The 27,242-nt window shown below is 35.1% G+C and overlaps 1 protein-coding gene across 2 annotated transcripts in view; it reads right to left on the bottom strand.

Annotated features, from left to right (window-relative positions):
- Positions 1-27,242, bottom strand: part of LOC109089987 (ephrin type-B receptor 1-B) — a 208,259-nt gene that overhangs the window by 119,638 nt on the left and 61,379 nt on the right. For both annotated transcript variants that reach the window (XM_042711021.1, XM_042711027.1), the window contains exon 2: positions 14,741-14,805. In XM_042711021.1, the coding sequence (XP_042566955.1) occupies positions 14,741-14,805 (65 nt within the window). The remainder of the gene's footprint in view (positions 1-14,740; positions 14,806-27,242) is intronic.

Raw genomic sequence — 27,242 nt, 5'->3', positions numbered from 1 at the left:
GATCATTCACGGAAAAGATTTAGTTCAAAAGAATGATTCATTCAAGAATGATATTGGACGTCACTACTTCTCTCACAAACTCAGCAAGGGGAAGAGCTAGAAGAGCTTAAATTTCAGTCTGTTCCTCACACAAAGCTATTGAGAAGACTAGGGATATAGTGCATACTTTCATGATGCTTTTTATCGTTTTTTAGCTTTAGATTTTCCAGTTTCTATTTTTTTTTTTTTTTTTAATTGAAAGGGAAAGAGGTTACATTTTTATTATTCTTTTTTTTTTCGGGGGTAGAGAAAAAGTGAGTCATAAGGGTTTGGAAAAACATCAGAGTGAGTAAATAATGACAGAAATCTAATTTTGGGTGAACTATTCTTTTAAAGTTACATTGAAAAGTATTCGGCAGACTTGTGTTTAATTCAATAAAGCAGGGAACACAAAGAACAAATAATAATAAAACAATGATAAAAAGCCATCTGTAACGGAGTTGTTCATTCTAGCAAATCCACTTCACTAGAATTAATTCCACACTTCTAAAATAATGCCTCTCACACGATTTGTATTTGTTAAATGCAGGATTAATGCGAACAGACACCCGCGGGATGAATGTAACTTTCTACGCAACATCACAATTCAATAAATAATTTAGACAAAACAAGATAAAAAGCAGAAATGCTGTCCACAACAGTGGTAAATCAAAATATAGCACTCCAGAACAGTGCAATTTCCATTTCATGACACATCTGTCATGGTTTTTTACAGCAATTTCATATCTCTACGTTTAATTACACATACTGTCATTTTTTCCTCTTTTGATTGCATCAGGTTGAATTGTTCTTTCCGGTAATTTAAAGAGACAGTGGCTGTCAGACACCAGGGAAAGATTTCTGCCCTCCCTTTTATGCTTTTCAACATGACAACATGAAATAGAAATTGACCATTTCTGTTTCCTTAATAATCGTTTTTATTCTTGCCATGCAGTGCCAATCCTTGACTTTTGGGGTTCCTAGGAAAAACTGTGTCAGCTGGGGGGATGGTGGGGGGGGGGGGGGGTTGGCAGTGGAGTGGGGTATGAGTTGTTATATACGAATGAATGAAAAGCATTTGTCAGTGTTTCACTCCATCTCGAATCGCGCTCTCGTAAAGTGCTTGAGAAACTGTGTCTCTTATGTAGTTCGGTACGCTTTCAACACGTTTTTTAGTCTCGAGCAAGACTGTACGACATTCACATTTCATGACTTGACTGATTTTTACAAAGAAAGGGTGACAGCGCACCGCATTAAAAAAATTATCATTCATAATTATCATTCATAAATATAATTCAGAATTGCCAAAATGGCGCTATGCTGATTACGCTGAGAGGAATTGTTGAATAAAGTCGTTATTTTTGTTTTCTTTGTGTACAAAAAGTATTCTCGTCGCTTCATAACTTTGCAGTTGAATCACTGATGGCAGATGGACTATTCTGACGATGCTTTTCATACTTTCCTGGACCTTGACACTTTTATTTATTTGGCAGTCTATTGGACAGTCTCTCAAGCCTACCGGTTTTCATCCAAAATATCTTAAATTGTGTTCCGAAGACGAACGAAGCTTTTACGGGTTTGGAACGACATGGGGGATAAGTGATTAATGACAAATTTTTCATTTTGCGGTTGATTAACCGTTTAATTATATATAATTTTTTCTTGATTATGCAATATTATGAAAACTTTTTTCTCTGCCTTCCAGCTCTGCCATCTCCCTATCCCACTGTTTAAATGTAAGATATAAAGACATTCATTTATACATTATATTATAAATATAAATGAATGTTGTCTTTAACCCTTAGGGTTCGACAAATGCAGATATGTGTTTTGTGGCATAATCTCCTGATAAGGCAGAAAAGAACTTAAATTACACTTTCAGTTTTGATCGTACAGATAAGAGCAATACATCAATTGAATCTGTAAATGGTCTACTTTTATTTTTTATACACATATAATACCAACAAAGCTTTGTGCATTTAGAAAATAAAGAAAACAAAAGGGCTGCGCTGTTTGCAGCCTTGGTCTGCGGTGATCTTCATTTAGAAACACGTCATTAAAATGAACTCTAACTCAGCATATGCTCAACACAGAGACATGAGAGAGATATCTATAGAAAGCTTGACATGCTTACTTTTAAATTAAGCAATTGAAAACAAATTTTCTGTGATAAAGTAATCCATATGAAACCAACACGATGTCCAGTCTTTTACGTCTCCCTTCATTATATTTAATGCCACCACGCGCCGAGCGCGCTATTGATATTATAATGGTCCACGTGAAGCGTGCGGTGTGTAAACGCCCCCATAACAGCAAACAAAGCAGCGAGTTTTTTACATTTTACTTTTCACTTCGCGCTGAGAGGAATAAGACTAAATTCACTGCAGAAAAGGCTTGCTGTGACAAATAAGCAAGAAGTCACCTCAATAAGCTTTGGATTAGCTTTATTGATGCAGTCTTATTTTTATTATTGTATTAGTTTTCACATAACCTGTACACATTTTACTAGTTAGACTTTTTTTCAAACTATGATTCCTGACTAAATGTATAATCAAGTGAAACATTATAAAGTTTCATTCATAGCATCTAAATGTCTCACCCTGTCAGGATTTTTTTTATGTTCTATAACATAAACAGCAATATGATATTTTAAAAAATATGAGTTATAATGTTACTAGCCTAATGTCAGTAAGAATGGCATCATTACTTCAGTTTTACTCCAAGTGTAACAATATTCACTATACCATTTAAAAGCTTGGAGTCAGTATATATAGAAAATAAAACTTTTATTTAAAAACTTTTATTTAGCACACAAGTGATGATAAAGACATTTATCATGTTATAAACAATGCTCTTCTTTTGAACTTTCTATTCATCAAAAAACCTGATGAAAAACCTTTCCGCTCTTTTCAACATAATAATAATAATATTAAATAAACTTAAAAATATATATACAAAATGTATTTTGTCCTCACATTCTTTTTTGTAACTCTTCCCTCTCAGTCACACACCTGACTGAAAGGCTCATTATGCAGCTCATTATGCGGGCCTGTGTCTTCTCAGGTGTGAATCACAGCATTATGTATGATAGTTGATGCCTTCTCGCATATACCTTTCCTACACAAAAAGTGTCTTAAAAAATTTAAATCAATATATTATTTTCTGTAAGCGAGTAATCAAGATGATTTTGAAGCAAAAACTCTAGGCTTCAAAATCTGTTCTCAAAAGTCTTGTGAACAAATGTTCTCTAGGTGTTTTATTGCCTTATTTCAGTGACTTCAAAATTTTAGTTTTTCACTAACCACGCATAAATGTTGCTTTCTCAAAAACACAATCGTGTACATACATGCTGCTCACATATTATTGTAGCCCAGTTTGTGCTGATTACAGTTGTTATTAGACTTTAGCCATTTATATGTTTATAAGCAACTGAAAAAAAAACACAAATATCAAGGCATGTCAAAACTTCTCCAGGCCCCCAAAACACCCTCGGGCCCCAGAGGGTTAAACACAGTGCCAAGCTTGATGGTAACAGGCAGAAGGACTGTATCATAGCCTCCTCAGAGATGGCAGAGCTGGAAGGCATTGCTCTGGAGAAGAAGAAGGAGGGAAGAGAGAAAGAAGTGAGAAGAGAAGAGAGAGGTGGGACTGGTGTGGAGGGGTTGGAGTGTAACATAGCTGGCATGATGAATGAGTTTACAGAGATCCTGAGCACAAATGAAAGCCCCTTTTTTTCTCTCCTGACTGCCAAAGCAACTCCCCACCCCTCCGCCCCCACACCTCTGTAATGATGATTTATCTGTATTATACGGACCCGTCCAATCTGGCACGGTGCTGCCATTAATACAGCAGGGCGCTGGGCCCTCCCCAGCCTGGTCTAGGGACGCTTGTCTCTCTGTCTGCTGAAATGACCACAATCACTCAACCCAACTCACACCACAGGCTACGGCAGACAGAGCCGAATACCAGCTCATATATCACATCACGAACTGTGTTATATCATCAGAGATTTGCACATAATATCATGTGCACACATGCACAGACACAAACTCTAACATAGTCATAATCGGTCTGGACATTTGGCATAATGTAATGTTATCCTTTAAATCTCTATAACAGAAGAGTTACTTTTTGTATGCAAAGACACACTATTATTTTATGACAATATTCACTTCCATTCAAAAGTTTGGGGTCAGTAAATCGATCAAAAATAGCAGTAAAGTCATTTACAATGTTACAAAATATTTATATATCAAATAAATGCTATTACTTTAAACTTTAAACTTTTTATTGATCAGAATAAATAAATTAATATATAATATTTATATAAAATATCCAACATTTAAAAAAAATTAAATTAGCAGCACAACTATTGATGTAATTAGGAATAAGAAATATGAAATCAGTTTCAGATTGCTGAAGGATCATGTCACACTGAAACAATGGCTGCTAAATATTCAGCTTTGTCATCACAGGAATAAATTACATTTGATCATATATTAAACTAGAAAACAGCTATTTTAAAATTAAATAATATTTCACAATATTACAGTTTTACTGTATTTTTTACTCTATTATCAAATATTTACAGCCTTTTTGAGAATAAGTGACTTGTTTTAAAAACAAGAAAAAAAAATCACCAAATTCTGACCAGTATATATTTTATCCAACTACATGCTAAAATCAAAATCTGTAAACATGTTTTAAATCATTAAGAACAATTGGATTTATTTCTTCTACTGGTTTTATTCTCATTGGGAGAAAAAATGTAGATCTAGTTCACAATAGTTCTTATAGCAGAAAGATTTTATGCTCGGACCCCTAATTATCCTGTTCCCATAACATGCTCACGTGTTCAACCTACAGATGCACACAACACAGTGTCTACTTTGCGAGAGACTGGCATAGAGAAAAAGAAACAAAGAGAAAGAGAAAGAGAAAGAGAAAGAGAAAGAGAAAGAGAAAGAGAAAGAGAAAGAGAAAGAGAAAGAAAGAGGCAATAATCATGTATTGTAATTAGTTACTTTTAACAAAATTCAACTGTTTTTAAACGTTTCCCTGAATGCACACATACTCAAACTAGGGATGAACCGGTCGAAAATCGATTAAAAAATATGTGACGATTCAATTCAAATAGCAATACAGTTGGAGTAGGTGTTTATATAAATGTATCTCTGAGGGGAACTGACTATATTTAGAAAAGTTTACATGGTATTTTTCTTTTCATCTTGCTTTTGAACAAAGCATATTAAAGTAGTGTTCATAAGCGCAGCTCTGCTTTGTTTACAGCAGTAACCCAGAAAACGCTGTATCACTGCTGTTCATGAGCGCCACCTGCTGTCAGAGAGTGAATCTGCGTCTCATTCAGCTCATCTGCTGTTTCGTTCAGACATGTTTTATGTAGTATAGTTTCAAAAAACTAAAGTCAGACAATTCTATTTTTGTTTCAAATTTTGAAATTATACAGACTAATTTAGATTAAAAACTACTCATGCTGCATGTATGCTGCTGCTTTGTTTGGATCATGATTAAAATACAATGGTTGCTTTTTAAATGGGAAGAGCACAGACAACGCCTTAGTTTGTTCATATTAAGAGATTTCTTTCATTTGTGAAACTTGTTTGATTTGGGGTTTCAATTTAGTTTTGTTATATTTCAATTTTACCAAGAAACGTGCAGCAATAGCCTAATAAAACGACACCTTTTCATTTACTGTATAATGTCTTCAATCTCATTTTGTAGAAAAAAAAAGATAGAAAATCGAATCGTGAGTTGAGTGAATTGTTACATCCCCACTCAAAACACATAACAAAAAATTCCCTCCACAAGACTGGAGGCACACACAAATAAACAGCGACAAAGAGGTCGACAGAAATGGCAATTTGAGGATTCGCAATCTCAGACTGTCTATAAAATGATGATGAAGCCATTAAAACTGTCCAGTGTGCAGGACAAAAGTACAATTGTTTTGAAGCCCTCTGGCTTGGACTATAATGATCATGCTCATAAACTCTTGGACTGCACACTTTCATCAGCACAGATCTCAACTAGACCCAAGCGCTTCTCCGGCTGGGATTTACTGGACACGGGAGGGGTCACAAATACATCTAAGAGAAACACATGGAAAGACACACTCCGCTTATACAGATTTAATTTGGAGACCTTCATTATCCATTGTATTTCATGCTACACCGCTGAGTAAATTTCCCCTCAAGGATCAATAAAGTATCTCTCACTGTTATGGGCGAGAACTGGACCTGTTGTCAACCCAACACATTAATCTCCAGACACAGCCAGAGAGAACAGAACATTAAGCACATGGATTGAGTTAGCCGTGCACTTCGATTTGAGTGCATAGTTAAAGACTATAAAAGATGAAAGGCCAACAAACCAAACATGTGCACAACATGACTTACTTATGAAGCTTAGAAAGCAATTTTAAAGCTGAGCTACAAGCTACTCAGAATTAGTTCCAATCAAGCTACCATTAAACTTTTTTTGTTGTTGTTTTTTTATTATGTTTCACATTTTGTTTATAAATATATATATATATATATATAAATATATAAATATGTAGCGAAAAAAAGTAATATTTGTAATTATATAGAAACATTATGTAGTGCTAATAAAAAAAAAAATAATATTTAATATCAAATATTTAAATATTTAATAAAACATCAAATGTTTGATGTATTCATTTTTTTAATATTTATTTATTTAAAAACTACAAAAAAGACAACATAAAATGTTCTACGTGGACTACTGGAAGCACTAATGAATGTTTACGGGAATAGGTGTGTGTTTCTTTAAGAATTTCTAGAAGATTTTGCCCAACATGCATACCAAAAAAATTATTTTTCTCAGTAAACCTGGGAATATTTGATAGTGACTGTAGGCCAATCATGAGAAAAAGAAGGGAAAATGGGATCGGGAAATGAGATTTGACCACTCTTTTCCTACTTGAGCACCATGACTTGACATGCCAAAGCACACGCACTAACCGCTAGGCCTCCAACCTTGTCACTTTCAGAAAGGCACATGTGATTTAAACCAAAAATGGAGGAAAAGAAAAAGCAGCAGCAAAACAAAGGTATTCCATCATCCATCACCGTAGCAATAATGGAACTCTCCAGGATCCCAACCTCGATTTCCCATCTATGACAAGGCTTTAAATAGCCATGTATAAGCGCTGGGTATATTTTGGTTTGTGTGTGTGGGTTAAGAGTGTTCTTAAGCTGAATAATTCAGACGTGAGATGAGAGTAAACAGGGTTAGTAGGAGCAGTAGAGAGACCTAACCTATCTGAACTGAAGAAAATAATTACCCCTCGACTCAAGTTCATGCTGATCTCTATCACTTAAAATAAACTTGTTTGGCTATTCTAACAGTTTATGGGCTAGAAATTAACCCTGAATATGATTTCTTGCTCTAAAAGAGTACAGCATTCAAGACATCTCCTTCAAATATATGGATTTACCAGGTCGACCGCCTTACGTGAAGCAAATATTTCATGACAGCCTTCCTATTCTTGAACATTTGCTGACTTGCCTGGAAGCTCCCCAATGAGCACTAGAAACTCAAAAATGTGTCATATTTGGTTTATCATGTTATAAGGGCATAAAAGATTGAGATGGGGGGTGGTTTAGTGCTTAATATATTGTGTTAATGACCATGAGTTACACAGAGGGAGAGTTTTGCCCAACAACCCAGTGCCTACTGCTGTTAGGACTCCAACATGATGGCACTCATAAACAACCATTCATCATATTGGTCTCCAGCTGAGAGAGAGAGAGAGAGAGAGAGAAAGACAGGACTGTCCAAATAAGACCAAAAGATAGAAAACAACAGACAGCTTGAAAAAGATGAAAATTATTGGAAATATTTCTCACTTGGATCCCTAACACACACCTCCATCGAGCAAAAAAAAAAAAATCTCTTATTCAGATGGTCGTCAGCCGCAACCTCTGAAGCTTAAGGCAGTTGTCACGGTTACAGAGACTCTGTGTGCTCTTGAGCAAATGATTAAGGCTGTTCACTTTTATTAGAGCTACCAAATGTTCTGTACGACAGAGAGAAGTAAGCACTAAGCCAAGGTCCTCTGTACTATGAGACTGAACTCTCAAGTCAATAATAGCAGAACTTCCTGTTCCTCCAACAGCCTTCACGAACATGGTGGGCTGCAGAAATATTGGCAGAATTTCAATGCTCACTTTTCACAAAAAAAAAATAGAAAATAAATAAATAGTGCTCTTAGCTTCATTAGCATATTTATATCAATTCTGAAAAAAATGTCCAACATTAATACAGAAAAAAAAAATGGAAAAAGTTAACAGATTGCCTGTTGGTCTAAGAGTCTTTTTGCTGAAAGAGAAGAGAGGGTCATTATCAAAAGCCCAAAAGCTCAAATTTACATAAAATATGTGACACTTGTGTGATAAATACAGCTTGCAAATGGAAAGCCATTTTATGTTAGTATGAACTGCACTAAAAATCATTTGGTGTAAAAGTCATTTTCACTCAAAAATTGCTAGTGAATTACAGTTGACTATTAGACTAAAGAGTTTTCTCTCAGTAAACTCATAATTACTGCTTATTTATTGTTAGTGAGTTAGTTGTTGTGGTAGTTATGTTTAGGTATGGGGTCTAGAATATAGTCATGCAGAATAAGGCATTATAACTACTAATAAACAGCCAATGTGCTACATTAGAAATATGCATACTAATAAGCTAGTAATTTATATTGAATAGTGTTGCCTAATCTAAAGCTACCAAGCTACAAAGTATGACCCTGTGAAAAACAAAGGTTGAATTCAAAATAAAATGATGTTCTTAATATTTCTGCCATATTATGAATTCAGCCAGCCTTTGGCATTTAGCTTTATTTGCCTGCTTAAATAACGTTTTAGTGTAATTAAAGGCAACTAAACACTTTCTCTCTTCTCTAAAATCAAAATGACCCTTGCCCACAAGGAATCTGTTACTTTTTCACATTGACTGTGTGGGAAAATTTGCAGAAGGTATATAAATATGGTTATTAAACTAAGAGTGCCACATTTTGGGCTGTGAATATCATCTGTTTAAAAATCTGTTGAACAGTTTTCACCAAAAATTAAACTTAATGAAACCCGAGCTCTTGGTATAAAGGTCAACAAACAACAAACATTTCTGAAATCTCAACACCAACAGAACGAGACCCTCCATGCTGTTACCGAGGCAATCAATGGTTCTTTTGTGTAGAAATAGTAGATTTTATTAGCTAAGGTCATATACGAAGAAGAAGAGTTCACAAAATCTGACCTCTATTTACAATTATTTTAGCAAGAAAACAGAAATTAAGAAAAAATCATCTTGACTCAATTTAAGAGTCTGACAGCAAAACACAAAACACAAGATTTATTTCAACCACAAAAACGCATATGAAATTCTGGGTCCAAAATGTCATATACAAAGGACACAAACAACTCTTGTTCACATTACATGACGTCTCTTATTGTTTAAGTTGATTATTATAAACTGTCAAGTGGACCAGAGTTTATGCCAGTGGTCAGAAGTTTAGCTCTGTGCGACTAGACACAGCGGGACACTCAGTCTTGTTTTTTAGGACAGGACATTAAATCACCTCCTCAGAGTGGCATCGGCTGAGTAGTGTGTATACTAAAGGAGAACAAGTCATTAAATATACAAGAAAGAAGGGCAGGTATTCTTGTGTCCATCCACTTAAGTGATCTAAAGGCAGAAAATGCAACGAGAACATCTTTTCTCACACAGTGGTGGGGGGGAAGCCTGTGCGCGCTGCCACTTGTCACTAAGTGTTACCTCAGAACTAGTTACAAGTCCATCGGCAACAGACTTTACAAACGCATACTCTCGTCCATTTGTGTTCTTAAGTGACCCAAAGCACTTAACACTGAAAAATCACTTTAAAACACACACGCGTACTACACGCTGAAGTGTGTGAGGGACTGCACTTTGTGTAGCGCCGGTGCGGGCCATCGCTCTTCAGAGAACAGTGTTAGTGTACATGAGTGCCACCGTCTCTCTCACATTTCCTCTTGATAATTTGGTGCAAAACTACACTTAACCTTGAGTTCATCCTAAAATAAACCAGCAGCGCACACTTAAAACATTAAAATACTAGATTTTTACATTTTATTAGTGCCGCTTGTTGGTGCAAAACTTACAGTCACAATGCTTGATGTTTTTTAGTGACTTTTTAAATGTTAAATGCTTTTTAAATGTTTAAATTTACATTTAAAGTTTTTTTTTTTTTTTCCTTTGGAATTTAAACACCACCTCTCTTGAAAGTGACAGCTGAGAAAAAGAACCCAGATGAAGTACATCCTGACCATATGAAAGATTCTCTGTCCCCTTTGTTTTTTTTCTTCTCTCCCTTTTTCTACTGACAGATTTTATTATGAAAGAGAGAGCAGGGTGTCCCGAAGGAAATATGCAGCGTCTGTACAATATCTGCTCTTAGACATCAATAAACGTCTGGACTTCACTTCTCAAATATGATTCTGCAACAGACAGATGCCGTCTGCATCTACGGCGAGTTCTTCAGGCTTATCTGCTGAATGAATCTCAGGCTGCTCATTCGTTGAGTGAGGTGTAAATGTAGCACAAATAGCAGGTCAGCAGTAGGTACATAATGCTAGAGTCACACTTATTTGACACTGCACACATAAGCAGTAACACATAATGTTTCACAATGTTCCTGTTTTAATGTATTTTTATCTAATAAATGCAGCCTGGGGAGCATTTCATAAACAAAATTGGCAGATTGTTTAACAAGAGTGAATATCTTGTTTTAAAGATGTTTATTTTAACTGAAAAAAAAAAAAAACACTGATTAAGAAAACATTTCTTTGTAGTGTGGGCCAAGCAAAAGACTCCACAAAACAAGAATGAGTGGGTGAGATGAGAAAAGAGGGTAAAATGAATGATGAATAAAGAGGGAATGGAATGAAGGGCATCTGAAAAGCTGCATGCACATGGACGGCTGTGATTAAGCTGAGAGAAAACCGCAAAAGATAGTGACCATCCTTGTTTAGCTTGTCAGAGAGAAGGATGGAGGGCTAAATTGCTTTCAAAAGAACAGAAGAGCATAAAGACTGGGTAGACTTCAATTAAGGCCCTTTTTTAAATCTACCACACGCACAGAGCACACAGAGACAACATTTTATAGTTCGATGAAAGCATAGAAGCTGTCAAGCTCCAAAAATGACCAAAAAATAGAGCTGAAAACATTTGCTCTTTTTTTTGTTCAATGGATAAAAAACAGTAGAGCTCCAACAGCACATTAAATTAACTCGAAAGTGACAGTAAAACTTTCTATTTTTACTTATTCTTTCTGATTTCTATTTCAAATAAATGCTTTTTACCTTTCCATTTTCCGTCAAAAAATTATAAAATTATAAAAAAGTATTAGTGTCCACAAAAATATTAAGCAGCACAACACTGTAAAAAATAATAAGAAATGTTTCTTGAGCACCAAATCAGCATATTAGAATGATTTCTGAAGGATCACGTGACACTGAAGTCTAGAGTAACAATTAAGTCTATTTAGCTAAATTTAGCTAGGTTTAAGTCATGCTGAATAAAAGTGTCAACCAAATGCATAAAAAAGTCAGATTTGAATAACTGACATCATCCAAAAGGTAAGAAAAAAAAAATTGTCACACTGGTATTGAAAACAAATGGCAAACAAATGTCATGTAGTGGAAATCTGACTGAATGCCAATATTTTGAGATATCAACCTCAAATTTGGAACACAACTTATTTAGATTTCTGGCTTTGATTTTTTTCACAGCTTTAGAGTAAAATGTTTTGGTTAATAATTTTTTTATATAAAATTTTACATTTTGTGCATTTTTCATAACAAGCTTAGACTTCTATAACTTTTATTATTATATATATATATATATATTTTTTTTTTTTACTTTTTTTTAAGTTGCAAATATAATTTTCAAGTCTATGCTCAAAAAGTAGTTAACAGGTAATAAATGGATTATAACTAGTGCATAAATAAAATTTTGTACCATAAAATACCGTAAAAATACTAATTTTTAAATAAAAAAAACATAGTACATTCATTTAATTGAAGTAAAATAAAATAAAACAATCTGAGCACAAGAGGGTTCAGCTCCTTTCAGATGTTCTCTGCTAAAGGTTTGTGTGTTTTAAAGCTAAAGTAATGATGACGCTCTAGTGAGACATCTTGGGGAGTTTTCTAGAGGAGACAAACACACAGACACTGTTTCCCAGCTAAATTTCACATTTGCATGAGACCCAGGTGCATTGCTCTTGTTGCATTACAATCCAAAAAAAAAAATCGGGCTGAATCAAGAGTCTTTTACATGACACAGCCTTGACAATTAATTCAGATTCATATGGAGTGAGTGTCCACTTCCCCTTCCAAATCACCCAGACCCCACGCGATCAATACATTCACACATGCTAAAGTACGATTGCTGTGACAGCAGAAATAGGAATCATGGTATGGCACATACTTTGTATAATCAAGAGCACATCTCTAAGTCTCCGGAGAGCATTACACGCACACATACACAGACTGGGATGATGAATAAAAAATGGGCTGCTGAAGAAGCAGCCGACCTCTGACCTCTGGCTGAGGGACGGGGTGAACAGGCGTGAAAGGTAATCGCAGAGGCAGAGGGGAACAATCGGCCATTCGAGCTCAAGATGCATGCGTGAGCCTTTTTAGCAGGAGTGGCTGGCTGAGGTCTGTGAGGAATTGGGGATTTTAGGGATTTCTTTAGGAGAAAAGGAGAGGGGGGCTAATGGAAAGCAATACATATTAGAGAAGACAGGGCTGTGCTGGAGGGGGCAGCTGTGAGAATTCGCCAAATGGTGTGAATGAATCGTGAAAGCAGTCAATAGTGCGTGTGAAGGACGAGCAGGGTTAAACCCCCACATGTGACCCAAAAGAAAGAAAGAAGTGAAGAGAAAAGAGGATAAGAGGTAGAAAATGCAAAAGAAATGGAGAGAGACAAAACAACTTCATTCAGCAGAACAAAACAATAGCTCACAATATATAGTCAAATAGGGAAGAAAAACTGAACCCAGAAAACAATTGTAATATTTAATGAATATAATATAATATAATATAATATAATATAATAATAATATAATATAATATAATATAATAATAAAAATATATAATATAATATAATATAAATAATATATATAATATAATATAATATAATATAAATATAACAAACATAACATACAAACATAACATAACATAACATAAATATAATATAATATAATATAATATACATTATCTGAAATAAATGTTAGTGGCAGAAGGAAAGAAAAAATAAATAAATTTAAATATTTCTAAATAAATTTAAATTCTAAATAAAAGTGGTGCTTATCCACTGTAAAGTGACAAAGTTAATAGAAAAAATAAATAAATAAAAATACAAAAATAAAAAAAACATTTTAAGTTTAAAACATTTTATATATATATATATATAAAATTAAAAATATTAACAATCAAATAAATTGTTTATTATCTAAACTAAGTGTAAGTAGTGTTTGGCCATGCAAAAGATCCCACCATGAAGTGACAAAGTTTAATACTCGGCATTCAGCTTGAGCAGTAGTAATGGTAATGCTTGCCTCAGCAAACCGCACTAATTAAAGGGAGGAATACGGCTGTCTGTAGCATGATGAGCTAATGGATTTCCTCTCACTACATTCCCGGTCCATCACTGTCAGATGCGTGTGTCATATGCGTTTGTGGGTGTGCATGTGTGGCCTCTGGCGACCATCTGTGGATCCTTTTATTATTAATTTGAAATTACAGCTGGTCAAAATGTACGGGGTGGGGGGTGTGTGTGTATTTGGGGGTGTTTCCTGGGATCTCACAGAAAACATTTCTGCCAATATACCATAGCTCACTTCAGTTATTGCTATTAGTAAATAAAATCATAATAAATTAAATTTTCAGACTATGATCAAACAAAGAACTTTCCAAACTTGTAATTATTTTTAATATATAATTTCATTTTCAATTTACTTTATTTTAAACTAATGAGATTTTAGTGTGGGTGGGGCAACAAATATAACATTACAGAAACCTGTGCTATCAGGCTAACTGACATTTCTATTTGACAACAGCAAGAGTACGAACAAGCAGACGTGAATCACTTTCAACTGAACCTCCATGAAAAATGGAAACTCTGAAAGCACAACATTTCTTGTGCCCTCATTGAGAGTTCAATGAAACCTTTATATTTCTCTGCAGGTTGAGCAGTGCTGCGGCTGTCATTACAGTAGCCTGCTCTCCTCCGGACCACATTTAGACCGATTCAGAGGAGCTTTTCTACTTTAAGTGGACCCATTATATCATTAAGTCCTTCTAAATGTGAAATGCAGAGTGAAATGTGCATGCCGATTGTGATGAGGTTTTCTCTCTGTGCCTTTTGGTAGAGGGAGAAAGAAGTGTGTGTGTGTCGTTGATCTCTTAATTTCACCATTCAGACACGGCACCTGTTGTACAAACATGTAACATCTTATTTTAGAGCTAATCTGAAAGCATTTAGTCTCTTTTTCTCTAGTAAGCTGTTGCTGAAGGGTGAATAGAAGGAGGTTTCGGTTTAAAGTGCTTTTCTCAAAATAGAAAACACAGAGTAAGTGTTTTACAACAGTGTGAGCAGTTCTGCAGGTCATGTTTTCATGCAAACACACACTCACCCCTGACGAAGGGTACGCCGTCCACCCGAGCTCTGCTGTGGCAGTCCGGGTGTCCATTAATGTTTCTGAAAAGCAGACAAAAAAATGAAGAATCATGAATATTTGTTTCTCTCTCACTCCTTGCAATGTACATTGTTTGCATAAAGAATTCTAGAAGAGACTGCATTATATTGATGGAAAGATCAAGATGGAAAAAAATAAACTGAACTGCATGTTCCCATCCAAAATGTGCTGTTTTGGTGTAGAGGATCAGGACTGAAGAACGCTGCTCTAGAATACAAACTCTCTGCAGTGCCACTTTAGCACTACAGTGTCCCTGTGTTTCTGAAGACGATATAGGATAAGTTGTCTGTGTCCTTAACTCTTGTCTGACCTTATCAGAGGAGATATCTTTGACCAGCCGGGAGAATAATCCACATGCACACACTCCACCAAATGCAGATAAGATGGTTGAAAGTGATAGAAAACCTGGATTGATACCTGACTTTAACATCAATGACCATCAGAGCAGAAGACATATAAAAAATAAAAAAAAACCTTTGTGCCGTGTGTGTCCCTCATATATACAGTATGGGCATTAAAAATGATTTGATGATTAGCTGATGCCAGTTTTTACACATTTTTCAACAGCACAAAAAGAAAAGAAAAACTCTATTCTTACGTATTTTTTTATGAAGATGAATTTTAGGCCTGTCCTCATACCCCATTCCAATTTCTCAGTATATTATTAGCAAATTATTCTATATAATTATCATATTTTAGAATATTAGGAAAAAATGCACATTTCAAGAAAAAAAATCATTTGGGAATAAAGCTAGCATTTTTAAAAACAGATTTTGGTTAGAATATTAAAAGTTGTGTCTCCTGGTTGAACTTCAGATGTCTTTTGATTGGGCAAAAAAAATAAAAGAACATTCAAGGGATCCACACAACAAAAGTTATTATTATTATTATTATTATTATTATTATTATTTTTATAAAATAATTTTTTGTTCTGTATTTGTGTCAATGTCAGTGAGAAACTCTATCTATCTGTCTGTCTATCCTAAATTAATAAATAAACAAAAATAAAATTCATTTCATTCATTTGAAATTGTTTCCAATTTCTCCTTGCCATAACAGTATTAAAGTCAGAGCTTTTTTCTTCCTTTAAAGTAATTAATTATTCCACAATTTAAAATAAACAAATAATATTAAATATGATCATTTAAGAGTTAATACTACAAATATCAGCATTTTCACCCGTTTCATAGAATGACCCGCTTCTATTCAGTTTGTGATATTGTTTTTATGCTCACATTTGCATGCTTGAGTAATTGCTTAAAAAAGACACACACAGGCTCTGAAGAGTAAACTGCTCAGTGCACATGTCACTACGATGATGTTCACTTCAGTTGTGCTGCGCTGTAGGGGCTTCCTGCACTACGACTCTGTTAAAGTACCAGACAAGTTTCTGAAGTCAAACCACATCAGTGTAAACAGATCTACATCCAACTCCTAAACCCACCAACAGCCATTCTCCATCTACCCTTCCCTCTGGGTCTGTCACACACACACACACACACACGCATACATGATGCACTGTGACTTAACTGCATCCCGTGTGTCCGGCTCGGAGCAGAGCCTGTCACACTGGGATGGTTATAAGTAACGAGTGATGTCACAGGAGAGAGAAAAGATGAAAAATATCCACTCTTTCCACAAAACACAATCCGACGCTACGCACCGGAAGCCAACTGTCATTTCCACTCTCCTCTGCATCGCTCATATCTCCATCACTCTGGAGTTAATCATACACTCTTCTCCTTTGACGTTTCTCTATATTTCAAGAGGAAGAAAGAGAAGATGAAGTAAGAAAGCTTCACTCTCTTTCAGATAAATGAGGAGAAGCAGATGACAAGTACTCGAGCTTCCTGCTGATGGGATTCATAAAATGATGTATAATACTGCGATAACGTGACACTCTCCTCCCCGGCCGTCAATAACTCACCACCAGCTGATCAAGAAAACACACCGTATTGTCAAACGCTTGAGGAAAGCATCAGTAAGGCTCATAAGGTGTTTTATCCAAGTCAGTGGCAGCCGGTAACTTCCTCAAACACAACAAATCAAATTCAAATCAGCGTTCCGCGGCCTAATCATGTTTACTCTCTGTATGCAGGCACACGCTGTAAATCCTATACTGCATACTTGGGTTTTTAGGCATCGTAGACACATATTCAATGGTTCTAAGCAGTAGGAAGCTAAATAATGCTATCTTGTAAGGCAGCAGCATATGTAACGTTAATATAGCAAACCTTCAATGCACTGTGATGAGTCACTTGAGTCGAAATAGATCCATCTTATTCAGTACTAAAAATACTGGTCAAAATATGGGGTTGGTAAGATTTCTTTTATGTTAAAAAGTCTCTTTAATACAGGATTATTGTGAAATATTATTACAATTTAAAATCAGATATTAAAAGATTATAAATCATCATTTTTATGGAACATTGCTCAGTACATCACTCAGTAAACACATAAACATTGAAAAAAGGTAGCCCTACTCATAACTTTAAACTTGCAATTTCAGTTGATTTCATTTGATTTCATAAAATAAAATAAAATAAAATAAAAATGTAAAAAAAATATTTAAATGACCTTAAATTATAATAGCATGTCGCAAGATCCTTAAAAAGGATAAATTAAAATTTTAACATAGCAAAAACCAAGACTTGAGAAAAAGATTGCATTAACACAGCGAGTGATGATTGGTGATGATTGATGAAGCCTCTGTTGGATTCATTCATTGATTATGACATAATTGGGAGAGCGGAGAGTTAAAGAGCCAATCAGAGACATTCTTTACAGCTGTGGGCAGGGTATGGGGTGATTATTGGATATATTAAATGCCTAGATTTAAAAAAATGCACACGCAAACAACACACAATGTGGTTTGTCTCTGTTATTAAACACACACACATACACACACACACACCATAATTCAATTTCTCTAAATAGCACAGCTTGTGCGGTTCTTCCAGCTGGTGTCTCAGAGGATAGAGACCTCTGTACATTACTTCCCTCAGGAGTTACATCCTCCTCCAGAGAAATCGCTCTCATTTGGGGTGTGTGAGGGGGAACAGGGGCACTCGGTTCAGAGCTTAATGCCTTTTGAGGTCTTATCAGCTTCAAGCTCATTAATATGCAACATGTGGCCTATAATAAATTATCATAATGGCACAAAGCGGTCATGGAATCTTGTTAGGATGCAAAACGCCAACAGAGAGATACAAAACGAAGCCCACCAGAGAACGCAGATCATAAGAAGGTGCGAGCTGATTGAGTAGATCAAATATTTCATGCAAAATATTAAAACCAATCTCATCTACACAAGGTGACCTTCTTTACCTCTGTCATTACACACAAGGTTGCTTCCTGTTTTCCATTCTCTTTGTGTTTACAATCAAGCAATTCATCTTAAAGAGGCAAACCGACCCAGGAAGTGCTCGTCATACCAAGTTTCAAGCATTGTTCAAATAAGTAAAATCTAGACAGAGAAAGAAAATATTTTTTTAGGATGAAGTCAGATAGTGATGAAAGAGGCAAGTTTTCAGCTGTCGCTCGAAAAATGTCAGGGAATCAGCATTCCGGATAGGGGCTGGAAGATAATTCCACCAGTCAGGAACGGAAAATAAAAATATTCTGGGAAGTGATATTGTGCCTCTTGGTGATGGTACCACGAGGCATCGAGTGGAAGTAGGCGGGTGCTGAGCCTAAGGCTGTTCTATATGCAAGCACCAGTGTCTTGAACTTGATGTGAGCCGTAACCGGCAGCCAGTGCAGGGAGATAAAGAAAGGTGTGACGTGGGCTCTTTTGGGCTTGTTAAAGACCAGTCGTGTTGCTGCATTCTGAATCATTTGTAGAGATTTGACTTTGCATGATGGAAGTCCGGCCAGAAGAGCATTACAGTAGTCAAGCCTAGAAATGACAAGGGCCTGGACAAAAAGTGCAGCATGCTCCGTCTGGCCAATATAATACAAATAATTACTTTTTTTATGGTATAGATGAAAACTGAAAAAGAGGTAAACCAAACACTAGTGCTGTCAATCAAAAGAATTAATCACACATTTTTTTTTCTGAAATTAATTGTGATTAATAGTAATTAATCCCACCGAACATTAAAGTTTTAAAATATAGTTTTAAATTGCAATAATCAGTCTTCAAATTAATGTAATAATTAATGTAGAATCAACATAAAACTGTCTATTTTTATTGTTTTTTGGCATCTTCTTTATGACTGAAGGTAAGTATCACTGATACCAATACTGCTGATGATCAATTTTAACATTTATTAGATTGTAAAAAATAACAACAACTAATTTAAGTGAACTAAAACTGCCCTTCACGACAACTGATGACATAACATCTGTCATTGCAGAAGCAGCAGTTGTAAGTGACCAACCCTAGCTCCGCCCCTGCGTTAACTGCATTAAATATTTTTAACATGTTAAACTGGAAAAATTAATTGCATGCGCTAACGCATACATTTTGACAGCACTAATATATATATTTATATACATAATATTTGTAAATATATTTATGTGATCATACAATTGATTATTTAACTAGAAAAATATTTAAATATATATATAATAAATGAATTGATAAATAAAAATAAATAATAAATAAAAACAAATTTCGCACTGCTTATTTTATATATATATATATATATATATATATATATATATATATATATATATATATATATATATATATATATATATTTATTAGATAAGCAGTGCAAAATTTATGTTTTTATTTATTTATATTTATCAATTAATTTATTTTTGTGAACTACTCATTTAGGAGCTTAATTTAACAACTTATCTTCATTTCATCCTTAAGACATGATTACAGTACATTTATCTCTGTCACATTATCTCTGTTTATCTCTAAAAACCCACCTTTCCTAGAGCACCAGCTCACTGGTTTTATTAAATCTGAGCAGAACTCCACTCCCAAAACCTGCAGAGCTGCAGAGTAATAAGCAGAGAGTCTGTTTTAATCAGAAGTTTGGTCCTGAGAGCCAGAGTGATGTCACGGGTCTTAAATAAAGCTGTGTAAATAAGCTGATTCATCTCAGCGGGTCATGCACCACGGCTTCAGTGACAGCAGAGGTATAACCTTCACCACGGCAACAGCCGCATCATTCACCCACTGGCAGGTGAGGTCAGTGACCCACGACCCTGAGAGCATTCGAGCCAGTCTCTTTCGACCTGTCGTATTTACACTAGGCATTCAAGGCTAAGACTTTAATATTTAATGCAGGATATAGTGCCAGTACAGAAAGAGCACATTAAACATTGAGAAGGCCTTTGCTCTCTCTGATCAATACTGTGGTTCTCACTGTGAAATTGCTCACCTGAACACACACTCACACACAGGTGCAACATCCACACAAACAGGTCCGGAGCAGCGTGGAATGATATTGACCAAAACCTTGGACAAGTACACAGAGTTTCTGGTCCACACATAAACAAGTCTGTCCTGGCAGAATCACACTGTGTGAACAGTAGTGGGATCTACTTTACAAATGAATGTGTGCCATGCAACAAGCTACTTAAAATTTAAAGTAGTTCAACAACAGTCAAGTTCCCTTTTCTAAAAAAAATAATAATAATAATGACACTACAAGTGACAAACAAAAAAGTAGTAAAAGTAATAAAGCTTTTAAATATGTAAAAAAAATAAAAATAAAAAAAAATAATATTTGTGATAAAATTATTTATTATTTAACTAAAATATTAAGCTTAAGGGAGAAAAATCTTGTAAAAAAATTTTATCAAACAAAAAAAAAAACTTAACCAAAAAGTCAAGTTAAAGTTAAATCTAGTTAAACTAGAATTTTTTAATTAAATTTTCCAATATATAATTTATATACTGATATATAATTTTTCAGTAACATTTTATAAAATAAGGTGTGACTAATTGCAAATATATAATTAAAACTTAATCAACCCTGTATTTTTCTCTGCCTTGAAAACAATAATGAGTTTTCTCGTGCTGAATCTTGATTAGGGTGAGATGAAAGCAGCTGAGTGGATAAATTTACACTAATACAAAATAAACAAATAAAGTATAGGCCTAATTGAGTCTAAAACTTATGAACTGCAGCACTCATCAAGGCCTAAACATTTCATTACAAGAAATGCAAATTACACACAGATACTTAAGTTCTTTAACATCAATCATCTAAACAAACCGATTCCCTAATTCGAATCAGACGAATCAGTCCAACACAACATGGAAGAAAGAGCAAATATTCTACCAATCACTTCTCATGGTCATGGCTTGTTAAGGGGAAAATAATAAAAGTCAGATCTATAGCTTGATACTTTATCGCAGGCTGATTTTCAACATCATTGTTCTTTCATTTATTGATATATGGTTAAGCTTCTAGTTAGGGAACAGCCAGATGGGGTGAACCGGGTCTCGCATCAGCCACGACCAAACCACACACACTTATCAGATACTCCAACATCTGTCCCACCTACTGATGGGGTGAAAATGAATCCTGAGCCACATCTGAGTGTGTGTGTGTGTGTGTGTGTGTGTGTGTGTGTGTGTGTGTGTGTGTGTGTGTGTGTGTGTGTGTGTGTGTGTGTGTGTGTTACATATGAGAGGAAATCCTTAGAGGTGGCTGAAAGAGTCGCAAGTCCATGAACAGGGGAAATCAGTAAAGTGTGAAAGAGAAGAAAAGGAGGAGTGTGAGAGAAGGGACACATTACAACTGATCAATTTAATGTGAAAAAAACCTCAAGAACAATGAACAATAGAGCAACAGCTTATCAATAACAGGATTCTTATAAAAGATCACAAGGAGGGAAACAGACACGGGTCAATATGAATGAAAAATTGGATCTTTAAGAGGATCAAAGTTGTTGTTGTTTCGCTTCCTCTAATTATTTTAAAATGACACTTGTTAATTGCAGATTCATAAGTTATTGTTCCAGTTGTCAGGGTTTGAGACAGATAAATATGACTCTAGTGTTGCTCTCAGACAGTCATGGGTTTTCTGATGCACATTGGACACAGAAAATGATTTCTTGAGCTTTTATCAAAACAAGCTGCAAAGTCTTTACACAATTTTCTTGAGTCAGGCTTTTGTCAGTCAACCAAGAATAAATAAATAAATAAATAATTATACATAGACACACACACACACACACACACACACACACACACACACACACACACACACACACACACACACACACACACACACACACATATATATATATATATATATATAAATAAATAAATGTATATATACATTTATATATATATAAATGAATAAATATGTATTTCATTTAATCTTAGAAACATATTCAAGGAGGTGCACTGGTATTTAATATATTTTCTCTTATTAAAAAATAAAACACTAAAAGATAAAGTCAATCACTTTGATGCTACAAGTGCATTTAAGCACCACAACATTATAATGTACAGTATGAAAAATATATGATAATTTTGAGACCAATGAACATTGTTATTAAATTGTTCATGTGTTTTTAAAATTCAACTTCAAAAGAGCATTAAAGGATGACAAAGATAACATAAAAATAGAGGAAATTATGCACAATAAAACATTCAATATCTCCACTACTCTTCAGATGTTTGGAGTCATTAAGACTTTTATTTATTTTTTTAGACATTAATAATTTTATTCAGCAACAATGATGGCTTTTTTATTTATTTTTTTATTCTATTTAATCTTTTTTTTTTTTTTTTTTACTGTGTTTATTAAAGAATCCTGGGATAAATCTATCATGCAGCACAACTGTTTTCAACACTGATAATAAGCAATGTTTCCTGAGCAGCAAATCAGCATATTAGAATGATTTCTGAAGGATCACTGAAGACTGGAGTAATGATGCTGAAAATTCAGCTTTGCATCACATGAATAAATTACATATTAAAATAAAAAACAGTTAGGCCTATTTTAAATAATAATAATAATATTTCAAAATATTATAGATTTTACTGTACGTTTAGTCAAATAAATGCAGCCATGATGTGCATAAGAGACTTCTTTAAAAAACAAAAACCCCAAAGATTTCAACAGTATATAATAATACAGTACCAATATATTGTTCAACCCTAATGAGGTCCAGAACCAAAAAGTCCTGTTGTCTAAGAATAGTATGAGCCTGATTCACACATTGCACACTAACTCCCAAGTACGAGTTGTCATTTCCGAAGTGCTTTAAATGAGCAAATTGAATTCCATGAAATTCCATTAAGCTCCCTGAAATCTGTTCAATGAACACGCTCCCATCCGATTCTTCATATCCCTGGGCCAAAGTCAGATGAACTTGTTTCTGTAAGACAGATTTCCAGAGCAAGACTAAATTCAACCTTGTCAAACACGGCTCCTAAACACAGAAAACTGATCAGCTACAGGGAAACACATCCTCCTGAGTATTCCCCAAGGCCAATCACAGCTCACCAAACAGGTGCAGAATGCCAAACTACCCTCTCAGAGGCCTGTCTTCTGGGACGCTTCTTTCCCCCTCTCTCTATCTCTCGTTCTTTGGTTATAGATTATTTGCATACATTAACATACCAGCAGGAATAGTGCTGAGCAGAATGCCCATCTTTAGTTCACCCATAATCCCTTCTTCATTTTCTACACCACTACTATATGTCCATATGCTCTTCCTATTCTTCTCCTTCTCTTTCCTCATCATGTCTTACAAGTGTGTTTCCTTTTCTAATGAGCTCACATAACCGCAGTGTCCTCTTTGCCATTTTACTGTTCAAAAGGGTGCTAACAAGTGCCCTCGATGTGCCCTTTTAAGGTGCAAACATACTGACAGTGTTTATATCATTAAAGGTCACCAAATCACATCTTACTTAGATGCTCCTACTCAACTATAGTCTCACTCTGTGAACTGATGCATATTGCACACAAAATTGAAAAGCACTTTAGTAAGCACTAAGGCTATGTTCACACTTGGCGTCTTTTTTGAAGCTACCAGCGTCTGTTTTACATTATAAACCTATGGAGTATACCGTGTTTTCAAAAAAGTACTGATCGCTTTTTAAAACGTCACCGCCGTTTTTTAAAGTTGAAAAAAGTTAAACTTTTCTGAAAAAAAAAAACGCCCTACGTCAAGCGCCTTTTGGACAGCTGACCAATGACAAGCGAGTGGCGAGTTGTTTCCATAACAATGAAAACAATGAGAAAAAAGGAGAAGATAGCCTTTAGACAGATCGTACTAGTTTCAGAGCACAAGGAGTTGTATGATATGAGTTCAAAAATCTATCTAGTCTAAAAAAAATATGCCGTAAACCGTGCATCATCCAACCAGAGCTCTTGGGCTAAATTGTTGGAAGCACCATACAGTTTCTTTCCTCGTATAATGTCATGCTCCCACAAACGTTGTTGTGAACCGACATTACCCTCCCTTTTAACTTCAAAAGCCAACGTTAACTTCAAAAGCCGACATTTCTGCAGCACACAGCGCTAGGCTACCGTTGCAGCTGTTGTTATAGCAATAAAAGACAACCATCGGCTGCTATTTGTAACCAAAACGCTGCCAGCTTTTTATTTTACTAAAAAAATGCTCTTGTCAAGTTTTTCTTTTTAAAAAAAGATGCCAAGTGTGAACACGCCTTTAGTTGGCACTTTTTTTATTTTATCAGTCTATACAAGGTACTGAGTCGATACAGTGAGCACATTTTAAAATGTATGCGTAAAATAAGCAAATATTTGGTTTTGTTTTGCACTCACAACTTTAATGGTATTTCTGTCAACTAAAATTAACATTTTCATGAACTAAAATTAAAGAACATAACATCGCAAAATATTGAGTTTTGTTTTGTTTTCTGATAGACAAAAAAAAAAAAAGTGAACAAAAAAGAAAATTAATTTATGGTATGTTTGAATATTTGGTTTTATTTTGCACTCTCATCAAATGAAACATTTTTTGTCAACTAAAATTTGTTATATTTCATCAACTAAAATTAACAGCTGCGGCTTTGGCGTTACGCAGGGAAGAAGATCAGAAACCATTGTTTGATTGGCTGAGGTGCCTCAAGAACCAAGTTATCTGATATGCTTTTTCCAATGGTAAGTACTACAGACCCTTGCATCTCCCATTAATAAGACAATCTCTGGTTTCGCTTCCATTCACAACTCCTCTCCCCAGGCCTCATGAGATAGTAAAGTGCATTAGAAAATCCCATGTGGGTTACAGCACCGCCCTGTTGGTCAGGAGAGAAAGGGTATCAGAGGGCTGCACACTTGATCAGAAAGAAGCCTGACCTCTGACCCTTTCATTACCATATCTAACCAACCTACAGTTAAAGCTTAGAGTTTTGTCTTATCTCCCAGGATGCAAAAAGTCCAAAAAGAGTCTTTTTTTTTTGCTGGGGACTTAGTGTTGCTTTAAGCACAGAAGTACAATTGACCTTAAGTTAGACTTCTGTAGGGGTCTGAGCTAACTCTAATCTAACCATACTGATCTGTCTCTCTGTGTCTTTGAAGTGGATATTATGTCCAGCTGTTCTGTGGGTCATTACTGGAACTGCACTGGACCCGTGAGAGGGGCTCAGGTCAGCTGGCCATCAAAAGGACTTGTTCAGTTGACTTGCTGCATTCATGCCGTCGTTTCAATTTGTGTGTATTGGAGCTTCTGTAGAGCAAACAGATGCATAAAAGATACATAGGTTATGTTTTTGGACACATGTGTTCTTGCTTTCAAAAACAGCGAAACAAAGGAAAATTAAATTCTCATGTGAACTAAAAATAATAAATACTTTTGCAGCATTCAGAAATTTAGGTTATTGTTGGGCCTAATTTATATATATATATATATATATATATCATTGTTCATTGTTAATTTACATTTGTTCAGTCTAATGACAACCTTCATTTGTACTTTGAAGTACTTAAAATTATAATTATACTTAATTTAGTCTCTTAATTGAAAATAAATAAAATATAGTACATTTTAATGTAATTAATCTTAATCTTAATGTTTTTGACTTTATTGAACTGTTCTCGGGCATTGGAAAGATGCTACACAATAAACTGAAATGAAAAGAAATGAATAATTGCTTAAACTTCATACCTGCTTTTTATATATATACACACACACATATATATATCTTTGTCTGTTAAATTCTTATCCTCACTTTTTTCCTTCTTTTGTTCTTCTTTGGCACATTCAAATTAGTGCAGAAACACGATGGACAGTAAATGACATTCTTATTCATTAAACATTATGTGAGAAAAGCCTGTAATGGGATTGAACAGATTTCTTCATCAAATTGCTCATAATTCTTATTTAGCTGTATATTAAGCGAACGCGGAGACAGCAGTAACTTCTGGATATGTGGTTTCTCTCTGAGGATATGGCACGCTGTAATGTTGATTACATCCATTAAAATAAAGAATATTACACGCTGAACATTTACTAAAATCACATCTTCAGAAGCTGGAACGGAGCCGGCATCTCAGAGCGCACCCAAATCACACTCACATTTACGAGAGCCTCCGAGCGCACATGTGTGCGGTGAATAATGTTTTCAATCTCACATTTTCCCCACATCCCAGTTTAATTACATGAAATATGTTCAATCATCATTCTCTGGAGAACCAGTGGAAGCTTGTGTTTATGACTGGATGGCGTGAATGGAACGTGGAGTTCGGTCTCCCATATTTTTGATAGCTTAAAGCCAACCTCAAAGCTCCCTGGCTAGCTTTACTGGAACATTAGATGCTCGTTGAATGTACCATGGCATTCTGGAATCCCCTCGACATGCTAATGAATGTTCAACTGCCATTAGTACTCTGCAGTGATTTGTATTCGTTCCACCTGTACAAACAAATCTGACATTATGATGCATGCGTTAAAGGCACAGACCAATAGCAAGTGCTCTCTTTTTTTTCATCTCCCATCATGCACATTTTTGTTCCTTTGAGATCAAAGCAACACTTCTGAAATGTTAAATAATGCGTAAAACATCTAGCTGCATGAAAATATACATTAAAACTGGCATGTCAATCAGTTACAATATTTAACTATATTTGTTACAAGCTATGCTGATTAACTGATTTAATTCAGTAATCAGTATTTGCTCAGAAATAGATAGATCTATCTATCCCTGTGTGTGTGTGTGTATATATATATATATATATATATATATATATATAGACCAAGACCAATATATTTGATGAGCTGTAATATTAGCTGAAAAAAAATATTATTTTCTTTCCATCTCTCTCTCTCTCTCTACACACACACCTACCCCTAAACCAAGTTAACGCACATTAAATATTGTACAGTGAGACCCAGAGAGAGAGAGAAACAAAAGGAAAGAATGATCAAGAGCGGTAGGAAGTGAGGGAAGGTGAGCTAGAAAAGCTTTAACTGGCCTCTCATTGAAGCGTTGTGTGTGGAGACATGAGGTCACTGCCTGCTGCGCTCTTATTGGTTCGTGCCTCGATGG

Source organism: Cyprinus carpio, chromosome A2 (genome assembly GCF_018340385.1).
Source record: "Cyprinus carpio isolate SPL01 chromosome A2, ASM1834038v1, whole genome shotgun sequence".
Taxonomy (NCBI): Eukaryota; Metazoa; Chordata; class Actinopteri; order Cypriniformes; family Cyprinidae; genus Cyprinus; species Cyprinus carpio.
Note: the sequence above shows the minus strand (reverse complement) of the source record. Positions and strands in the feature narration are given on the sequence as shown.